Source organism: Eleginops maclovinus, chromosome 21 (assembly GCF_036324505.1).
Source record: "Eleginops maclovinus isolate JMC-PN-2008 ecotype Puerto Natales chromosome 21, JC_Emac_rtc_rv5, whole genome shotgun sequence".
Lineage (NCBI taxonomy): Eukaryota > Metazoa > Chordata > Actinopteri > Perciformes > Eleginopidae > Eleginops > Eleginops maclovinus.
Genome location: NC_086369.1, coordinates 7,025,730 through 7,047,934, shown reverse-complemented (window position 1 = coordinate 7,047,934; position 22,205 = coordinate 7,025,730). Strand labels below are relative to the sequence as shown.

General features: G+C 40.4%; 1 protein-coding gene across 10 annotated transcripts in view; it reads right to left on the bottom strand.

Moving 5' to 3' along the window:
* abi1a (abl-interactor 1a) overlaps nt 1-22,205 on the bottom strand; it is a 46,123-nt gene that overhangs the window by 19,097 nt on the left and 4,821 nt on the right. For all 10 annotated transcript variants that reach the window (XM_063912546.1, XM_063912548.1, XM_063912552.1 and 7 more), the window contains exons 2-3: nt 15,922-16,089; nt 3,180-3,356 (exon numbers count right to left, since the gene is read on the bottom strand). In XM_063912546.1, coding sequence (XP_063768616.1) covers nt 3,180-3,356; nt 15,922-16,089 — 345 coding nt within the window. The remainder of the gene's footprint in view (nt 1-3,179; nt 3,357-15,921; nt 16,090-22,205) is intronic.

Here is a 22,205-nt window from a genome sequence, read left to right as displayed (position 1 = left end):
TATCTGTTCTGCTGGCCAAAGCAGACCGACGGCGTGGAAATGCTTGAATTATTTCAAAGTTGAATTATGGGACAGACTGCGGATCAGATTAGGGTCATTATCAAGTCCTAAAAGGGCTTAGCCTGCTGAGCTGGGGTGAAAATCTACAGCAATGCAGTCTGTCAAAGATGTGTGATTAGCAACTCAACACTCACTTAAAGGGAAACACCCCCTGAGCTTTTGAGAGTTTGTTGATAAGTACACATCCCAAAAGAAGTCTGAAAAAGATGACGAGTGTGTATGCAAACGACTAGCTTCTTGCTTGCTAATGCTAATATTGACATTTTTTTGTGTAACCTAACACTTGCCTTCAGCTCATAAACTATGTTATTATTGTGTCATCAATCAGTTAGTAGGTTGAAAATAAAATACTTTTTTTTCCTTGGTTTTCAGAAGTGTAAACCCTTTTCGCCAAACGCTGCCCATCGTAATTACATTTGAATATGATCTGTACCCATTTTTTCTTGGAAACTAAACATAAATCTGATCCAAAATTATTATATTTAACATGGTATGAAATAACCACTATGTATTTGTCCCTTCAGTTAGTGCTTACAGGCGTCTAAAGAACAAGATAAAAGTCATTTGGGGAATTTATTGACAGCTGTAAGCGGAGAAACAAGAAAAAGCAGAGCTACAGTGAAGGTAACCATCCGCTGTTACAGTGCTTTTGTGTGTAAAAATGACTATCTGATCGTAATTGGAATCATTTTCTGCTCTCTGCTGAACTATTTTTCCGACTCCTTTTCAACTAACCTTTTAAACTCATAAAGGACAAAACATGTCAAAGCAATACAATCCAACACCTGACATCATCCCTGCTGACTAGATTAAACATCAGCTGACTGGAAGAATTAATATAATCGTTGGTGTTGAAGCTAAAACATCACGTCACTGTCAGGGTGCGAAAACGTCCCTATCTGTCAGCTATGAGATTTCATTTATTATTGATATGACGCTCAGAGAAGATTAGATGAAAGTCTCTATTCTGTCAATTCATCTCTCTTTATTGGGATCCGAGTACATAAATAATGTATGCGAGCACTTTATTGTCTTTTCTCTGCACTAGAGCTCACGCATTGGTGTTTAACTGTACAAACACTGTGTGAGGCCGTAAAACCAATTCAACATTTAGGCCAGTGTAAACACCCAGGCACATGCAAAGCGCTTCACAGTTAACTGGAGGCAATGGGCATGATTTAAACTCCCATTAAAGTATCGACCCCTGGTCAGTAAGTAAACCGTGGCTATAGATATTCTATACAAGCCGGGGTTATCTGACAGCAGCCATCATGGTATACTATTTGAATTAATATGAAGTATCGATGTGAAATATTGATCGGCTCTTCAGGCTGTGACATGCACAGATGAAAGGAGGTGAGTGATGTGCATGAGCTCGTGTGTATCTGTGTGTGTGTGTTCCCTGCCACAACCAAATGAAACATTGTAGAATAAAGAACCCACTGGGATTAGGCCCAGCGTAATATGCAATGTTCTTTTAATAGATGCATCAAACATCTGAAAGCAGCCATGAAGCACGATGGTTTCGGTAATTTGACACTATTGAGCGATGACGTATCGGTATCCTGATTTTTTAGACGCTCTTTTGTTTATTCTAGCACAGTAGAGTCAGGAATGTGGATGAGTCACACAGGCCTCACTGGGATTCTGCCTGCTTTTTGCCCTGTGAGCATATAAATGATATATAGACCATTCAATATCATAAAAAGGCGTACGAGTAGCTGCAACACTACATCATCTGTTGATTGAAGTATTTCATGAAGACTAATGAATACATTGTTTTATGTGAACGTTTTTAAAACTCTCAAACTCTCTTTCATCATAGTGTACAATAATAGGCAAAATTTGATTTGCATTTTAGTGTCACACGACTCTCTATATTCCCCACTCCTTCCCTCCTCTACCCGCACATGCTTATATAGGCAAAACCAAAAAATAAAACAACGATGGCAAACAAACCCGAAATTAAAAAACGTACAATAATCCAGATGTGGGAGCCAAGCTTAAGAAAGGTTGGGGTAATAATAGTTATTTTGAATTGCGGTTGGAACTTTGGACTGAGCCAGGCTAGCCATATCTTAATGATTTCAGGCTTTATGCAACTTAAAATCCCTCTTCTAGCTTCAGATTTAGCATAAAGACGTAAAAGAAAAGAGGGAACTAATACATTTCTCTAAATTTCAACTCTTTCTTTTATAAAATAAGCAAAAGTTCTGTTATTAAAGTGTCTGTAAACACTTTTGAGTACAATGTGAACATAAATAAGCAGTGTAAACATGGTCCCTTTAATGGGAAACACAAATCAAATCTTTTACACCCCATTCACCATCACCCCCTCCCACCATGACAGCACACAGTAAATTGAGATTGACCCAATGGTTGTTTTATCCTGCCTTTTCAATGCCCGTAACGCGACGGTACGGTAATGCCGGACCTCTAACTAGATCTGTCTGAGAGCTTCAATTGATTGTCTGATTGATGGGCGAGAGAACGCTCAGAGGGGGAGGGGAGAGAGGTCGCAAAAATGCCTTTGGCCATCAGGAAATGATGTCATTACCACACCATAAGGATGACCCAGTGACCCCTAAAGTGAGCTCTAATGGCAGAGAGGGAGTACAAATGTCACACTTGGATTATCAAGAGTTTATCACATCAAAATCAGCTTCTCCCAAAGCCTTTTAGATGTGAAAATAAACTACAAATCTAATTCTAACATCATTCCTCGGCTAAGAGAAACTAGAGAACGAGATTACGAGGTCGGCCCGAGGCCTAAGTGCCTTTAAAAACATCTCACAAATCTGTCCTCCGCTCGCCGTTTACAGATCATTCTAAGAATAGGGCTGTTTATCTGAAAGCTACATGATGTAATCTCTTTTTTTTTTGTTCATCTCCACCCCCGACCAGTTCCCACCAACCCACACCGAAACATATTCCTGTAGGGTCAGGAGGAGTGCTTTCTGAAGATGAAAGCACAGGAGATGGAGCCAGAAAACCAGTAAAACCTCCATAAGGAAGAGCGGAGGGGGGGAGAAAGACAATTAGACATAGTGGAAGAACAAAAGCTGAAAATCTGATGAGGTAGCAGATCTAAAAGTGGAGAACATAGAAAGAAGGCTCACCTTGACACCATGGCCGACGTCATCCAGTACATTGTAGTCAACAGGCTTCCTGATGTACCTGACTGGCCGCTCCATATTAGCCGGCGCTATGATCTTATGGGTCCTCGAAGTGTTCTTGTTGGTGGTCAGGATCCCGATCTCCCGCCTGGCCACTTTCTCTTTATGGATGTCCACCGTCTGTAAAGATGACAGGAAGATGTGACGGATGGTACGGCACAACAAGGTCCTCCGGGATTCAATAAAGTCGCCATACGGCATCTTAAAAAGATCTAATTCAATCATGAGGCTGTGCTTTTCATCACTGAGTTCTTAATCTTTTTACAACAGCCATTACACTGGACACTAATGAAATCGATTGTGGTCTGAATGCAATAATGAATGAAGCATGTGTTTCTGAACATCTATCTGTGACATCAAAGAAGGAAAGAGTTAAAGGACCACCGACTCTAGATTTTAGAAGAAATTTGACTGAAAGGAACCCTGCATTAATTGTGTATTAAACGCAAATCCTCCAAGATGTCTATTAATAATAAAGGGCTCTTTCATCTTCCTTTTTTCAAAATGCTAGGGCCAAATTATGATGCATTATTTATGCTCCTGGAAAGCAAAGTGTTTTCTTACTGAAATTGCACCAAGGTTCCGTTAATTAGCCAGTCCCCTTTATAACAATACCTGAAAAGATGCATTGGCCAACCTTGAACACTACTGGCTCAGAATAATAATATAAACTGAAGTCTAAAAGTTTGTAGTCAAGGTTTCATTCACGAAGAATGCTGTTTACGGCTCAACGATGTGACGTTGCATGTTGTATCTCACGAATCGTTAGGTTTTATCGTTTGATTTTAAGTGTTCCATAACCAAGCTGATTTGTTTTGTCTGACATCCCAGATCCAGAGATATTCAACTTTTAAAAACAAGAGAAAAAGCAGCAAATCCTCACTTCTGAGAAGCTTAAGCCACTGTACTCCCATGAGCGGAGAGCAGCACAGGAGCAGCTGCCCCTTCCTCTGAGAGATGAAAGGCTGCAATGTCTGACCAGTAAAACGATGGTCTCTCACAGGGGAGGGGGGGGAGGAGTCGGCGACCAGCGCCAACAGAGGATTCCTTTCATGCCACAGAGATCTGGAACTGCACTGAGCTCTGTCTCTGCTCCACTGTATAGCCTTCAAGTATCACTCAGTCCAGAGTAAGGGGAATCGGCAACACTGCTGGATTTATGGGTTGTCCTGTAGGGCCTCTCTGGACAATATCAAGTCTAATTTTAAATTGTGACATTTATGCTATTGTAGGCCTGAGAGCAAATGATGCAAATCCGGTTTTACCTCCTACAGGATATAAGAAAGTGGATTGTTCTAAATGACAGAAACAAAAAGAGGATCAACATTTTATTAACAGGAGAAAGTTGCTCGTACATAATTGCTCCCAAAAGAGATTTCCCATACAAACGGGATACATCTGTTCGTATCCAATGCCATGTTGTGTCGGATTGATTTAAGAGGGATGATGTTTTTGAACCTGAGCTGCCAGAATCTCTTAATATAAAAAAAAGTGCAGTGACATCGTTTTCCCAATGAAGCGAGCAAACCAATGAACACATTTTCCATTTTAGCAGCACATGAAACAAGAGTGTAAGGTCTCCATTGTGGTTGGATTTGAGCTGATAATTTGATTCCGAAGCTCCGAGATGATTCCAAAATTAAAGTAAAGACGCTTTAGAAACAGCACAGTTTTTTGTTTCCAATTTCAGGGGAGTAATTCTGATTTTACGTCTGTTTTTACCTCTGTTTCTACCTCTGAATTAGAGCTTTAACCTCAGTTCACCTCATCGTGACCCCAAAACAAACACATCTTTAAAGACTGTTTCATTAATAGGAACTTCTATCATAACAAAATGAAGGGGAAGACGTGTTTTTTAGCCAAAACTCAAAAAGAGGAAACTAGAAACCAATGAAACCACCTTAAAAAAAGAGCTGTTTTTATCATTTATATATATATATGCTAATTTCGTAGCTAAACTTAGTAACCATCTGGGCTTGGCTGAACGCACTCCACTTATCAGAGAGAAATATGCGGACAAAGATCATCGCAGCTGGCATAGGGGGGGAAGTGAGAAGACAGCATGGTGTGAGTTAATCTCCTTCCTGTATGCCGAGAAAATAGACATGCAGGAGGAGTGTTCTCAGAGTTTGACACCACAGTGAAACGGTTGCACCCAGTCAAGAGCGCAACGCTGGCCAATAAAAATATCTGATTCCTTTCAACTGACCCAATGGGGAGCTCCAATAGCAACTTCATAGCCATAGTTTCTTCTTTACTTCAACTGGCACTAAAAAGGTGTTTACTTGATCCTAATGGTCCAACAGTTTGGTGGAAAGAGACAGAAGCATTAACTAAGAGGTGGATGATTCACATGTTTTCACCCATATGTTTGAGGCCTGTGGGTGTTTTTTTTCCAGAACATTGAGCAGTTTTGGCTCTGGTGTTTGGCTTACCTATCAACTACAGGCTTTTAGGATTTAACGGGTCTTTCTTCATGATTCTTTCTCATGTTTTACTCACTAGCAGCTCTTCCTTCCACTCAATTCTTCTTCTGAATCCTTTGTCCTTCCTCACTCATTATAATTGTTCCCCAACACCCAGAGAAGAGTCACCCATCATCACAACTAGGGTTAGGATCTAGGTCATATATCGCTGCCAACACCATCATCATCATCCACAGGAAAAAAACGAATAAAGCCGACCTTACTTTGGACAGAAAGAGCTCTTCCCTTTTTCGGATACGAGTGAGTCAGCGCAGTGGTTGCCACAATGACAGATCTTTGTTGTGTTGTTAGGAGCAACAAAAGCCTAAATATTTGTGATTTATTTCTTCTTTATCCAGAATGTTGCCTTTTTGGTTCGAGCTGCACTTTATTCAAGATCTAAAAATGGGACACAGAGTCAGCTAATGTGATTGTTTGGGCTTCAACACCCAGGAATCTGATGATGTGATGTCGTGTCACTCGAGAACACATTGTAACGGTTTGGGATCGCATCCTGGATGCCCGAGAGATGATCTAGTTATGTAAAACACAGCTTATTACTCTGCTTAACATCCCAAATGGACTACTTTTGTTTGCCTTTAAACTCAGTGCATCCTTTCAGACTGGATGAAGCATCTAGAAAGGGCCACGCTGAAAGAAAGACACATTTGGAGAAGGGGACTTTAAGATTTTTCAGGCTGAACCTAGTGAACTTCTAAAATAACATTCATTGTCTTCCATCAACAGCAGGTGTGTTCTGAGCAATGACTCCTTCTCCATTGTGTATTGTTCTCTGTGTGTTTGTTGGGTCTCATTTGACTGAGCTTGGACAATAAAACTGTAAAACGGAGATAAGAGTGCAGGCAATTTCTTTTTATTGACACTGATTTGTGCACAGCTTTTTAGAGCTATTGAATGACAGATCTGAAATTAGATTGTACCCGCGGTGAACTTATTTGACCCAGCCTAATGCTGATTTAAATGCTGCATCGGGGAGAGTGTTGAGTTTGGTTTTACGGAATAGACACAACATCACCAGAAGGGGCATACATCGCTCAGTCTAGTGGCACAGCCAATGGATGCACCAGGAAGGGAATTTCGTAACTTTATACGCAACTCTCCACCAGACACACCGGGTGAGGTAAGAAGAGACTAGAAAGGGAGCAAAAACATGTCGGTACATATGGAATTTAAACAGCGGTTTCACTTCTTTAACACATGAAAAAAGAAAATAGCCTTTTCAGCGATTTGGCAGATTGGCCTCGGGTGATGTGCTCAATAAAATGCCAGCTAGGCACAAACGCACAGACAAACAAAAAAAGCTGCATAGCATGTCGTGAGGGCGTAGTAGGGCACTTAGACACAACATGGGGAAAGCGCACTACTACTAGACAAACACACCCAACATAGCAATGTGTCTGTGTACATGTGTGGTGAGCCTGACCACTATCATGGTTAATGATAGTTTAACTGCATATTATTTTAAGAAATGTTTTGCCAAAGGTATTTTCTTGCTGCTCCTCTGAGATACCACACACTGAAAAGTACTCAGTTCCCATGGTGCGTTTGTTTTACTGGCGTGTCATTTCATAAACCAGAACTAGACATAATAATGAAAGAAGACATGCCATGAGGTCTTATTAAAATTCATTCCTCGCTGACAGCTGAGATAATCTTGTCTTTACAGTAGTTCAGGAATTAGAAATCCTTGTTCCGTGGGATTACGAACTACGAAACACTCGTCTGTTAAAGACATTTGAACCCTTACTGAGCAGGAGGATTTATCTCAATGGTTGGGAGGCGCTAACAGGTGACGACAGGCTGATGAGGACATGAACATTTCTCCTTCTGATATTTTTACAGGGAAAACGTTGGGACTCTGGAAAGCCCTGCTTGACGCTCACACTATAAATTACCGACGCTCCCCCAAGAGAGCAGATCTGAACGATGTGTTATGCTCAGTGTGTTCCAGGAGCTATTTTATTATGAAGTAGTGCAAGTGCTGAAGTGTGCTTTTTTTTTCTGCTGCGCCTACTTTCTTCTCAACCTGCCTGTTGGCTTCAGCTTCATTTTTTTTCTGTTTTCCTGAAATAACTTCCTTACAGAAGGATCCTGAACAGGTTGTTTTAGTTGAATACAGAAACCTAGACGCTTTAAGAGCCTGTAAATGTGATTATCTGTGTGTATCATTGAGACAATGCATGGTTTGGTTGCATCATTATGTCCTGAAACAGCTGTTCGGACTGTTTAATCTACGTTAAAATAACAATTCTCGAGCTTAACACACCGTTGGTACCAAAAATAGTGAGCCTGGTCAGATTTATTGTATTCATTCTTCATCCCATGACCCCACTTGTGACCCAGTGGACAGCCAAAACCCCTGAAGGCACTGCTGTAGGGCTAGATTTGGACCAGTAAACTTCCAGTCACCTGGTTTCACTCTTGAGCCTTCTCAAGCTGCAAGTCTTTTGTTTTCTCACTGTGTTTGGCATGATTTGTCGAGACAGAACAATCCCACACTCCTAAACTTTGCATCAACGCCTCTTTGTCTGGTCTGTTTCCCAGCGTGAGTACAGCCAGCACATCTGAAGCCTGTCATCTGTGAAGTCAAACTCATGTCCAAAAGGCCCTTCGGTGGGGCTGTCTTGTATGAGCAGTTAGAGCATCACATAGCATGACAAGGCTTCCATACAGACTCTGAGCCAAAATGGGAGGTCAAACACCCCCGTGGGGAGTTCTCTGTTTGGCAGCTTTTTGCTAAACATCCCCTCAAAGAAGCAGATTTGTCTGGTAAATCTAACAACCCAGGATAAAGCCAAAAGCGGAGGTTGTGAGAGGATTTTAATTGTGAAACCTTGGAGGGATTTTCTCTCCCCAGCTGGGAAAACGAAGAGAGCCAGGACAGCGTGCCAAGGTCGACACTTTGTTTGCTAACACAGCACATATGGAAACACCTCGGCTGACTTTTGCCAATCTAACTTTTGGGTTTCGGCCAAACATCATTCTGACTGAGCTATGAAGTTTACATACAAGCTGACTGTGAGCCTACATAATGCCCAGACTTACAGCCAGAGAACGAAACAACAAACAGCATCAGATTGTGACTTCAATAAGGGGGAATTACTATTTCCATGTCAGCCATGTTTATACAGAGAAGTCAAATAATGGCTTACATTATTCTTTAAAAAGAGAGGAACTGCAGGACAGAGGTGTAACGATTAGATGTAATTGCAGAGGGTTGTTAAGGGGGAAGGAATGCACTGGTAATGATGATGATGCTCTGCAGTGGGGAGGGAGGGAGGGGTAAAAGGAGAGCCGGAGCAGAAGTTACCACAGAGCAGAGGAGCTGATGATTCACTGAACATCAGTCACCAGTCATTTCACATTTAACCTCTATTCACGCAGGACAGTGCATGTGCTAGCACCTTCATATTTAGGGCGTTCCCCTCGGATGTTTCATCAAATGGTTATTCGACAGACAAAAATCAACACTTTTTGATATTATTTATTTTGTAAATGTGGCATTTGATGATTGCAGCGATTCAAATATGAAGATCTGCGGTTTGTCCTCTGGGTTTTTGGACTGTTTCGGTGACATAACATGAGTAACAAGTGTCCTCTGGGGAATTTTGATTGGCATGTGTCTCTGTTTTGTGACATTTAAAGTTTAAACGATTTTTGGACTCATTTAAAAAACAGTTATCAACAGGTTATAATGATTGTTTTGCTGCAGGGATTGAGAGAGAGATTTTACAGCAAACTTTCCATTCCGTTTTTTTAACCATTTTTCTCGCACTGGAGGCTTTCTTATCAAAAAATTGCCCTAGAATCTAAATAAATTAGAATTAATATATTATTAAACAATCAGCTTTCTCTGTTGAGCTTGCATGGTTGGAAGAGAGGGTTCAACATCATTTAATTAGAACTGAAATTAAACATTTGATTTATTTATTTTAGCGATTTTTTCAATCTGCTACAATTTTAATAATCGACCACCTGCCATCCAGGCAATCCTTTTCTGGTTCAGGCTTAACAAATGTAACCAGTTTTTTTAGGTTTTACTTCATATTAAACTTTTGTTTTGGTACGAACAAAACTGGCAAACAAAACTTTTTGAAAATGTCAGAATAGGCTCTCAAATTGTCAACATCGTCTTGATCCAGACATTTAAATGAATACATTTATTTAAATGATTGATAATGATAATAATGAAAATAACCACCCTTAAATTTGAGTAATAAATAATTTGATTTCTTTTTTTTTTTCAATCCAAACTTGCTATATCACTCCCGTCTTTTCAGAATATTTGAATAACCACTGCCCAAAGGCAATGGACCACGCAACGATTCTACCACAATCACACAAACACAAGCTGCTATAATCAACTGAAAAGGGAAAGAGGCATCCAGAGTAAGAGTAAATATTCAACAGTGAAAGAAAACACGGACAAACTCTGCATGGACTCTTCGTTTCACAGCCAGACAAGTGGGAGAGACCACCAGGAGAGGCAGGAGAAAGACCAAAATATACAGGCACCAGTGGGATCAGCCGGAAACACAAGGGCACACACACACACATCGCGCACACACACACTCACAGAGACCTATAAGGCTTCATTTCCTGTTTGGATGAGTGCCATTCTTCATTGACGGGAGGTGAAAATGCCACCACTGCAGCACACAGACGCAATTCAAAGTCTGAGTTGTTATCGTGGAACCCCACACACACCACACACCACACACACACACACACACACACACACACACACACACACACACACACACACACACACAACACACACACACACAGGAATGAAAAATAACCAAAACAATGAAGTGCATGCCCCCGCTGGGATCATGAATAAAACGCGGGCTGACACACGTGATCGGATAAGAATAACGTGTAACTGTAGAAGCAGCGTCACAGTGAGGCGCACAGCTGAGGGAACAAACTGGGAGTGTACAGTACATTTGTCAGATTGTTTTCGGCGTCCAGCCTGTTGTGCAGTCACTGGGTTCAGAACACACACTGGTTACATACACATGGAAGTATTGGCTATTTAATAAGACTGTAAACACATTTCTTATGGCAAAACAGTTGGATATAAAATGTATTTTCTACAATCACATATCAAAAAAATCTGTTTGTTTTTTTATCGTCACAGTGACAGTGGTTTCCTTTAGATAATCATACTTAGAAGCGTTCCATTTGTTGTTTCTACAGGTCAAAAAAAAAGGTCACATTTCTGTCCCATTATGATAAATGTCGACACAACATTCAGTTTGAAAAAATGTCAATTTTTGTTTTGATTTTTTCATATGGTTCTGTTGATTTATTTGAGTTGGTTATTTGTTTTTTGTATATAGTAGTATATTATATTTATTTTTGTTTTATGTTTTGTCTGTTTTTCCTGGATTAATGGTTGCGAAACTGTTATGATTTGAATGTGTGTCTTTGTGATAAAATGTAAAAATGTCTATTTTTGATAACAAAAAAGAGAAATGTTTCCAAGACAACAACACTAAAAATACACTTTGCTGACCACATTTCCCCAGAAATGTTGCCCAAGACTTGCTCAGTATTTCCTTCCTGACTAAAATGCCACAATAAAAAGAGGATAAAGACAAGTAGGTCCTTTCTTTGTTTTTGATAACAATGTCTCAAAAGGAAAATTAAAAAGTAGAGGCAACTTTCTAAGAGTGAGGCAATAAATATGATCTTTACTACATGCATCAACTATGACTCATTAATAGCTCAGGATATGTATGGGTGTAAGGGTGAATGCATTTCAAGGTCTCGGGTCTTAGTGCTGGTAATTGTTTCATTTTTGTTCCGTTATCGTATTGACTCATAAAGACATGAGGACATAACCTCATACCATGGCATAATCTGCAGCTGTTTGAACTGAAAGGGCAACTTATAATTTATGCTTTCTTCCGGCAGCCACACTTTAAGCGGAAAATATTGGTTTGTTTTCATTCCAGGTTTGCTCGGAATGTCATAGAGGGAGCTCTACATTGTATTTGTTTATTCCTAGCATGCCAAAAGCAACAATGTGCACTTATATGGCTGTTCTCTTTGTTTTGCTGCACTGCTTTCAGTTGAAATAGGTCCCCAAGTTTCCTAAAATAACAATGCTTATATTCCATTGTTGTCTCATTCTCTACACCAACACTTCCTCGACGAAGCTGCCACAGGCACTACTCGCAGGAAGAAGGGTATTAATTTTCATGGCATTAATACATTTTAATTCCAAATCCAGTTCACATTTGACTGCGTACATTTGGGTTCAAATTTCCAACACTAAAAGGATGTGGTGAATATCAGATTTAAGAGAATAGCATTAAATGTCAGATCTGTCTCAGTGTGAAAGACATCACAATCAGGATACAGGAACTGCAGCATGACTGTGCATCCCAAACACACACGATTTCCTTCTTTCTTCCCTTTCCATTTGGGGTATCAGAGAGGTTCTCAATGAGAGGCATTTTGTTCCACCGGACAGACAAAGCCCTCCCTGTTTTGCAGTCTCTTAGCAGCCACTTCACACGCAGCACAAGGTGGAACCCCCGCGAGCGATTCTATTTAACCACCGGCCCTTCCGCCTCAATACTGCGCAGAGAGAGAGAGCCCGGCTTGTGAAAGGGAATGACAGCAGGGTAGGATTGCAGAAACAAATACCTGTCAGCTGTGAGAATAAATCAATATATTGAAACGGAACATTAAATGACATAATTCACAGTTTCCCGACGGACTGGATTTTTGTACTTCTGGTCGCACCGGATCTTACTGTTTTAGCCTCAGTTAGCATGTAGCTAAAAGTATATCATATATGTGAGTGAAGTGAGAATGACGTGTGGAGTTACATACTAAACACACCGCCTCTAACTGTCACTCATTGACGCTGCAATAATACTGTAACGTGTTTAATAACCAATAAACATCAGAAGGAACAGAGAGTAGAAATGTGTGATGTAAACAGGAGATCGAGGCCTCTTCCATGCAGCTGTAGACAGCTAACTGCTTCAATGTTGACTGCGCTCAGTGACATAGGGAAGGAGCACAGCTGTGTTTCCTTTGTAGACTCCTCATATCGTTGTATTAATAAATACTGGTAAATTTAGATGAGAAGCAGCTTCGATTCTTTTCGCATAGTCCTACTATAGTACTTAGAACCCTACACAACACACACACATGAACATCTGTTACTGCGCAAACACATTTTATCATACTGCAGCCTGACCCTGGCATCCACTAAATGTCAATCAAGTGTTTAGGTAAAGATACTACTCTAAATAACATATCAAAACTCAGCTGAATGACTACATTAAGAAAAAGTTGCAGATTATGTGAAACCAGTGGACAAAAGTCAAATAAAGTAACAGTTTGGACATCTCAGTACTTCAAATTGGCATCATTGGGGTCTATAAATACATTTTTTTCAGTACATTTGTAAATAGTTCACATTGAAATTGTTGAAGAATGGAATCGTTGGTTGTAGCATTACAGTTGTTTGAATGAAGTTTGTTTTTAAATCAAAAACTGCAGTGGAAAGAAGTGAGCTTAACTGCTCAAAATGCAAATGATGACTTGCAAATGGCCTAAATGCATCATATTTGTTATTTTTTCAACACTTTTTAAGGATATACAATGTGAAAGTGCTGTATTAGAGTATAGTCAAGTACAGAACACTTTGGACGCAGCTCGGAGGGGAGCCAGTTCTAGTTGTAGAGATGCCACCGCTACGCAGACACACCCTGACCAAAGTGAAGCCCTCGTAACTGTGGGCAAATTGAAAGAAGCGCCACTGACGCCAGGCAACATCTCACCACACACTAACTGACACGTTAATGTAAGGCCTCCCATATCCAGGCATGGATGGGTACAGGCTGAAGTCAAAAACGGAACTACAAAGCTAGAGAAATCATTGGTGTCTTGAGGATGAAGCAGTCATAATGTTTCATTGGTGAGAAAACCTTCCTCGCCTTTCCACTGTTATAACAACAGATCTCCCACGAGCTGCAGGACTCTCCTCTTCATTACCCATTCGGCATAATGCAACACCGGCCTTGAGGGCGACACGATAACGATCCACCTCTGGACCTGACAGAGGAGCAATAAAACACACCCACGGACCGCAGAAGCTCACAGCCCTGTCTATATATTATTAAAACAGAGACACGGCTCATTAAAGCCGACACATTGGGACCTCCTCTCTTCAAACATTAAAAACTAACTATAGAGATGAAGAATGATAAAGGAATTCTGTGTTTTGAAGTTTTGAAAGCAATCATCCTTCATATTTTTAGGGGAATCCTGATCAAATAAGAGAATGCTTGAAGGAGTCTGTGTTTTTCCTGAACTCTACTTTTCAGAACTCAAACAAAGAAGGGGTCACTTTTTCACTGACCTATCATGACAGAAGCTCACCCATATTCACCGTGGTCACACAAAGTACACAATGACGGATGTAAAAATAGCAGAGGAAGGATGGAATTTCTCATGCACAAGACAAGAGACGGTGATGCCATAGACAGAAGTCACACAATGTAAGCTCCGCCTGGGGTTAAATGTTTGGCAGTGGTTTCTAATATCTGTTCTCAGAGACCATGTCTAACTTTCTTTCAGACTTGGCTCAGGGGGTTGTCATGGAGACCGAGGCAGGCAGTGACCTTGGCATGGACTGAATGCCATTTGTCAGATATTGACTCAAAACCTGAAGGAGAGTAAATATGCCTTTTTGGTTTCTCTCTCTCTCTCTTGCCTTTCTTTGCTTGTCATCATCCATCTCCCATTTCCTTCATCGTTTTCTCGCTCTCCCTCTCTCTCAAGCCCTCAAGTACTCTCTCCTTCCATTAATCTGACCTTCAGTGAAACCTGAAAGGATTTCTGGCGCTCTTAGCAAAAGCTCTCTTTGAGGAGAAACAAGTCAAAAAGGAAAGGAAGGGAAAGTACTCCTTCCATTCCATCACATATCACTCCCTAACGTTGTTACCAATTTACAGAAATACTAAAGTAAACATTCAGCCATGACTGAGTTACACATGATACCGGTTCAGTGAATGCCTCACACTCCTAATCTACGACATGCCACCTGACTGGAGCTGTCCGTTTGATTTGTCTGAGCTCTTAATGCCTTCATTGGATGAGCGGCTGGATTTACCTGCACATGGCAGAACCCTCAAGCTATGGTAAGGAAAAGAAAACATTGAGGTTCAAAGGAACAGATTTTGATACACATAAGTTAGATACAACCTGATATATTGGTGTGCAACACAGATCAATGGTGGTACAATAGATTTTCTGGAGAATCTATTCAGAAGAGGTCATTACTTGCAAATGTCTGAATTTGTCACGTCATCACATGAATGCAAAAGTTATGTAATAATGTAATATTGTCCTTTGGTTGAAAATGAATCAAACCACGGCCTAAAAAAAATGATATCACAGGGATCAATATCAATGTCTTCAAGGTATCCACTGAAAAAAGTTCAATTTAATTAAATGTATTATGTCAACAAATGTCCCATAACTGTATTAGGTCAGTTGAAAGCAATAATATTGAGTTGAACCTACTTAAACGTAATAGTATTACTTTCAACTGACCTAAAACAGTGATGTGAAATTTGTTGACATAATACATTTAATTAAAGTCAACGTTTTCTCTTTTTTTCAGTGTCGCATCACATTAGATAAACTGCTTCAAAAAACACTTTTGTTTCGAATCATTTTATTTGTTGGTCAAGTTTTTGGTGAAAATTGTTGTTGGTATTTTTTCCCCAAATACCATTATCTTTTGTTTGAAATAGTAAATAGGGATAAAAGTTACTAATATGGCTTCAACACAGACCTATAATTATGTCCTTATGTGTGTTAGGGCTGCTATGTAATCAGTACTGCAGACCGATAAATGCCAGTTAAAGAGATCGTGGTACATGTTTTATAATGTGTTTTGTGGATCAGAAGAGGATAAAAAGAGCATAAAAGAAAGACAAACAGACCAGCAAGTCATTTGGCCAAACACACAGCCAGTCATGCACTTGTGAAAGACTGATACCAAATACAGAGTAATAAAAAGGAACCATGGTTACTCAAGAAGTCCTTGTGCTGTGTTTAAAAATAACAGGGAGTTTGAAAGTGAAAGGAGAAGTGGGGAGCGCGGGTGACCATTCTTCACAGCTGTACGGTCTGTGGTGTGTGTGTATCTGTGCGTTTCTGACCTGGGAGATGTGGTTGATGGAGGATTCCATGCGCCGCAGCTGCGAGGCCTGGATGTCAAGCAGCTGCAGCACATTGTTGGCTAAGGCATTGATCTGGTAGGCCACGCTGGCCAGGGACTGGGTGGTGTAGGCTTTGGTCTCTTCCAGAGCTTTCCTCTTGTCCTGGGCCTGTGCATAAAACAGATTAGAGAGAAAGGGAAAAAAAGATGTAAGAGGAACCCGGTTACTGTTAATATCAGATAACATTCTAGCCCCCGTATCCAGGTCAGGTTTTTGGTGGATTTGGGCCAATAGTGCAGCCGATGCATCCTTTTCCCACCACAGCTGTAATACCCCAGACACCATGCTCTCTCTGGGGGGATTTGGGATGATGTAACCCATCCTGCAGCAGCCATATTGGAGTGCACAAAGCTGACTACAAATCTGAACTCGAAACAGCTTGACATAATTTAACGAACTTTGATTTCATTCATTTCTCTTGCCTACATTTTTCTTTACTGCAAGTACTAAACAGTTCATTTTTGTAACACTTGGTTTCCTAACACTCCTGGCACATATTGGAAGTGGATTATCCTTTACGGGAGGTTTTAAAATGTCTGGTAATTGCTGGAATCAGCTGTTTATTATTATCAATTCAAAGTTCAGCTCACATTTTCTGCAAAACAGTAAGCCAATGTAACTGCAAACCTTTAGGGGGACATCAAGTTTGTAACGTTTGCTATTCAAAAACCATGTTTGATACTCACATAAGTTATGTCTTCCATTAAAGAAGACATAACTTGCATTGCAGCTGCTGCCTGAATATGCACCCTTGTTTTTTGTTTTGCTAGGCAGATAACTAGTCACAAAAATGCAAATAAAAATAGTTTACTCCACCTTTCAAGTCTACATGCCATGACAGTTTGATAATCCCAAATATTTCAGTGGTGTATTCCTTAAATGTATACAGTAGAAACTCATTAGCATAAGAAGCTGCCACTTAAGTGAATTACCCTGCTGGCAAGGCCAACACATAAAGACGAGTGGTTGTTTTAATTTAACTGAGCTGACAGCACAAAATCAAACTACAAACTAATGATGCTTTCCACGTACTTGGAATTTTGAAAATGGGGCAGGAAAAGTCTTTAGTTCAAACCAAATCTGGCCAGGTTGAACTTATTAGCCATTGTTAGCAGTACCAGATGACGACAACAACACAGCATTTTGCATTTATTAAACATGTCCTCAGATAGAAGTTGGACAGTGCTGATGACTGTTTTAATGAGACTTAAACAACAGATGTGCCAATAAAGATTACATTCCGACAGTTTTCACTACGGTGCAGATATTACTAGGAGCACTATCTACATTCAGGATTGGCAAGGTTCTCCCAGTTTCCCAAGTGAGAAATGCATCTTCAGGGGTGTTCCAGAGGAAAATATGGTTTGGGAACTCGGAAATTCTGACAACCCAGTTGATTGCACCATCATATTAAAGACAGCTTTCCACTGTTTCATTCTCCTTCAACATTATTCCAAACAATGACGGTTACAGAGAGGCAAAAAGTGGCTTAACCAGAAAAACTGTGGTTTCTGACGAACCGCCTCACATCAAACAGGCTGGGGCAAAGAGCTGAGCTCCAAACTGAGCCATCCTGTTTGATCTCTGCTGGCTCATCACTACGCTGCCGCTCATAAAGTCTAAAGAGCGCTGCCTGGAGGGGGTGACACTGGACTTTGATAATAAGCTGCAGTAGCAGAGGGTAGTTGGTGGTGGAAGCCATGATTACTGGTTTGAGAGGGAAAACGAGAACATTTGGTCATATGAACAACCATGTAACTGCGTGTCCCATTACTGATTCCCCTATGGTACAACTAATCCTGAAGCGATCCAAACGGCTAAAAGCTCCTGACCTGGAGAGCTGTCGTGCTGGATGGCTGCAGGAGATGACTGTGTTTGTTGTGTTTCCTTTAGTGGGAATCAGAGTGGCAGATGTGTTGTGTGATAACAGCCTCAGAAAAAGGAGGAGATTCCTCCAGAGGGCTCGGAGCAGAAGGCCATCTGTTGGAAACACATTCAGACACCTACTACTGACACTGCAATATGCAGCGTGGTAAATGAAGCTACAGCTGCAGGAACACATATTAAACAAAACCAAACAAAGAGGATGCCGTTTTTGCAGTATAGGGACATTTCAAACAGATTACTGGACAACATATACTCGCCTGTGCCTACATATCAAGCTGCAAGTTAGAGATGGGGTCGTTCAAACATTGAGCATTCCTCAGCACTACAACGTTGTATCTACTGTCAAATTCATTTTAAGTCCTAGAAAATAAAATGGTTTAAACTCTGCACAATAAATACTGAGATTCACTGGGATTTACTTTGCACAATTTCAGTTTTTTACAGTTGCATCATTTGTTTATGACTTGATAATGGGTTTTATTAAATTTAACTTGAAATATTAAATGATAAGAGTCTGTATTACAAGTTTGAAGAGGTCATAAGACATGGAGGGTTCCCTAAAAACATGCATTCTGGGAAATGACACTGGGCATCCTCTCCAACCATTCATTTTTTATCAATTCTAAAAGCTTCCTTACTCAAATCAAACCTCAAAAGGACAATACTAAAAAGCGAGTGTACCCCTATAACTTGGTTTAATATCCATAGACAAACAGCAGCAGACAATGCGGCTACCCAAAAAAGAAAAGGTAAAAATAATCATTTCTGCATTTTTAGAACGTCTAAATGTAAACAACTGCTATTTCCTGGGATTTGCAATGCAGACTGCAACCGCACATTAAGAAACTGCTTGATTTACTTGGTTGTAATATCTTACAGCTGTGTGATGCCTAAAGAAACACATTTCTATCCTGCATTTGTTACAAACATATTCAATGGAGGTTTTCCATGGTTCCACACAACACTTGAGTCAATGTGTCAACGTTTGAATGTGTCATGAATTCTGTGTGAATGCTTGTTTCATTTCCCAGGGAACAGACTTTCATTTTGAATCCCGATGACAGGGCTTCCTATAACTGAAAGGAACAAAATGCGTCTGTTCTTCACAGCTCGACCACAATGAACAAATATTCTGTCTTATAACATGAATCAGCACTACATCGGTTTCAAATCATTAGTGGTTTACTGGGTCTTTAAATTGATGCACCAAAGACCGTTAAGAGACATCCCCTCTACTTGTAATTTCCCCGGTGACACAGTGATTACAGACACAATGAATCGGATGAATTGGGACGAGAAAGCTGATATGCTGAATGGTAAGGGTCGACCGAGGCTATGCCTTTTCTTTCTTGGTTTACATGAGCTTGAATCTTAAGCCTTGCATTAATCATACTGTAACTCTTTAAATCCAGAGCTCAGTCAACCAGATCAGTTGCACTAAGACTTGTTTTCTTTAAAAAGGAGGATTAAAATAGTCAGAAACATGCTAAACGGTGAAATCAGCTTCTTGACATTTTTTTGAGTTTCTGAACAGACAGATTCAAAGTGCCAGAGCTGAAGCGGGGTCAGCGGTGGGCAGATGGAGACACATGATTGCGTCGCCACTGGCGGCATCTTAGAGCCGTCCCTTCACTTGTTAACACATCAGAAGTCAGCTGTCTCTTATTCTTTAAAAAAACCATTTGTACTATAGAGTGGTGCAGGGATGACGGATGTTTGTCGTCCGACCCGGAAGTAAGCTGCGCATGGGTTCCCTCGACAAAAAAGCAATGTGATTTCTCCGTAGGATTTTGGAATATTGTAAAAAAAAACAACATCTGTGGAAAACAAACCTGTTTGATAAATGCACGTTTTGTCACTACAAAACGTGATCCGTCTCTTAAACTTGTAACTACCACAGACCTTATTTCGAGCTATTTTGCAAAATGCTACGGCGAAATCTCATTGACTCTGAGACGAGGGAACCGGAAGTGGTAAAACTCACTTCCGGGTTTTAGGACTCGCTCCTGCGCCACTCTTATTACCCAATAATCTTTACTCCCGATGACATCCATCCTCAACGCGAAATGACTCCAATAGATAAACAAAGCTAACTTTGTTTGAGACAATCACCAGAAGAGGAACAAAATGTGTATTTGCCGAGTACAATAGGTAAATAACAGCCCCCGAGAGCTTAGCGCTACACAAAGCAGACGATGCAGATGATGAGGTGAGCTCCCGGGGCGCTTTATCTCATATTTCTGAGCTGAGTAATGACTGAAAGAGATTGCAGAGTATCCAGGCAGAAGTACACAGGCTGTCAGCACCTCAGCTGGGTTTTTAAAAAAGGGAGTACAGAGGAATGCACTCTCCGTGTACACACAAAATAAAAATTGTAGCTAGGAGCTGAGGCAAGCTAGATAATCTAGCAGCCAACATACAGAGTAGTAGCAATGTTACATCTGAAATGTGGAAGCAAAAAAGGGAGTGGCAGTCCCAGGAATTGTTTCATGGGAAATGATTTAAGCTTAAACTGGAGGAATCCTTCCAATTTCGACTCCAATCCGGTCTAGCAAGATAACGGCCAAGAGCTGAAGTCAAATACTTTGTTTAAAACAAGGTGGAGACAGTCAGGAGGAAAGGAATCAGATTTCCTCCCGGTGTATGATACTGTTCAGGGGTGAGAGGAGGTTTAGATGCCCCTCTCCAGAAGCATAAATAGGAAATGGACAAAATGAGTATTCCTCCGGACATGACTAATAAAAGATCTGGGGAAGTGAGAGCAAATGTCTAATTAAATAATCATCCTCTTTCAAAGTGTGCTAAATGTTACACAGGGATGAAAATAAAGACTGCAATAACATGCTACATCTGTTTACAAGTAGGACTCTATACCGTGCGATCCGCCCCAGGATTTGTACAGCTGACAAGCAGATTTGTGTTTATGTGCTCCCACTTGGCTGGAGGGGAAATGCTCTCGAACTAAAAAAAACCGTTCAGGAATGTTTGGAATTCTGTCTTCAAACTTTTGAAGTGTAGCTGGAGAGCTGTACTGGAGTGTCAGGAATGAAAAACATATATTGTAAGGGAGCTACCAAACATGTTTACAGTTTAAAAGATATAAGAGAGTGTTACTTCAAAGTAGGAGTGTGCAATCTAAGAACAGAGTGAGTCCAGCTGGAAGGTCGTAGAGCTCAAATGGCACTTTGTATCGACTGCTGACCGCTGCAGACTGGACGCGGTGGGGTAAGTGAGGCAGCTGAGAGCTAGTTCTCTGTAGGTGGTTATACTGATGGGGCTGGCTGACATCCAGCAGTTGATTGGGAACAAGTTGGAGCACTAATGAATATGATATAAGGAGAAAGACACATTCAGGATGTGGCTTTTTCCTGGTCAATTCCCGCAACAGTGATCCATTACAAAACAGATGGATGGAAAACCAATGGTGACTCTACCAGATGCAGTGCATCAAAAAGGGTGTCGCTTCCTACTACTACTACTACATCTACTCTACTATATTTTGATGACTTACACTTGTTCAGACACGTTCGAAATCTGTGGTTCCCATTTATTTTCTCACTTGGGAAACAAATCCAAATTATTTACTGTCATTCTCTACATTTTATATTTAGAATCATTTGTCTGTTTTAAAAAATGTTTTTCTTTTCTCTATTTCTTTTCATGGCTTGCACATTTGGTTTATTGTAAGTTTTTTTAAATTTTGTGTTTGAGCATATGCGGGTAGAGGAGGGAGGGAGTGGGGAATATAGAGAGTGTACTATGACAGTAAAATGTACATCAAAATTGTGCCTGTTATTGTACACTATTATGAAATAAGGAATGACAGGGATTATACACACGTGGCCGCTTTTTTAGTTTCCCAAATATTTACTGAAGGTGTGAGGGCATGTAATTCATTCATTCTGGGACTTTAGGGAAATGTTAGCCTCAAATAAAAAGTGACAGCTCCCATGCAGTTTGCCAGAAAAGTTTCAGGGATTTCCAGGCAATGAATCAGTTGCTGTAGAATGCTTATGCTTCAAATAAATATACCGTTTGTCATCCAGCAAGCATTGATACGTTTATTTATCCACTGTGAAATGTCCTGCTCAGAATATAACCTTAGTCATATTTGAGGATAACAGTACACATTCTGTTACTAACCAGGGATTTCAGACTTGGATCATAACAACAAACTGATGTACATTTTGGATTAATCCAAGATAAAGCTTCTAAAATAGTCATCTTTATTAAATAAAAGACGTTCAGTAAGCATCCAAACTTTTTTAATATGAGGCTGTGAGAAACGTAGCGCCAACACAAGCCACCTGAAAAGATGTTTGTAGTGAAAGCAACCC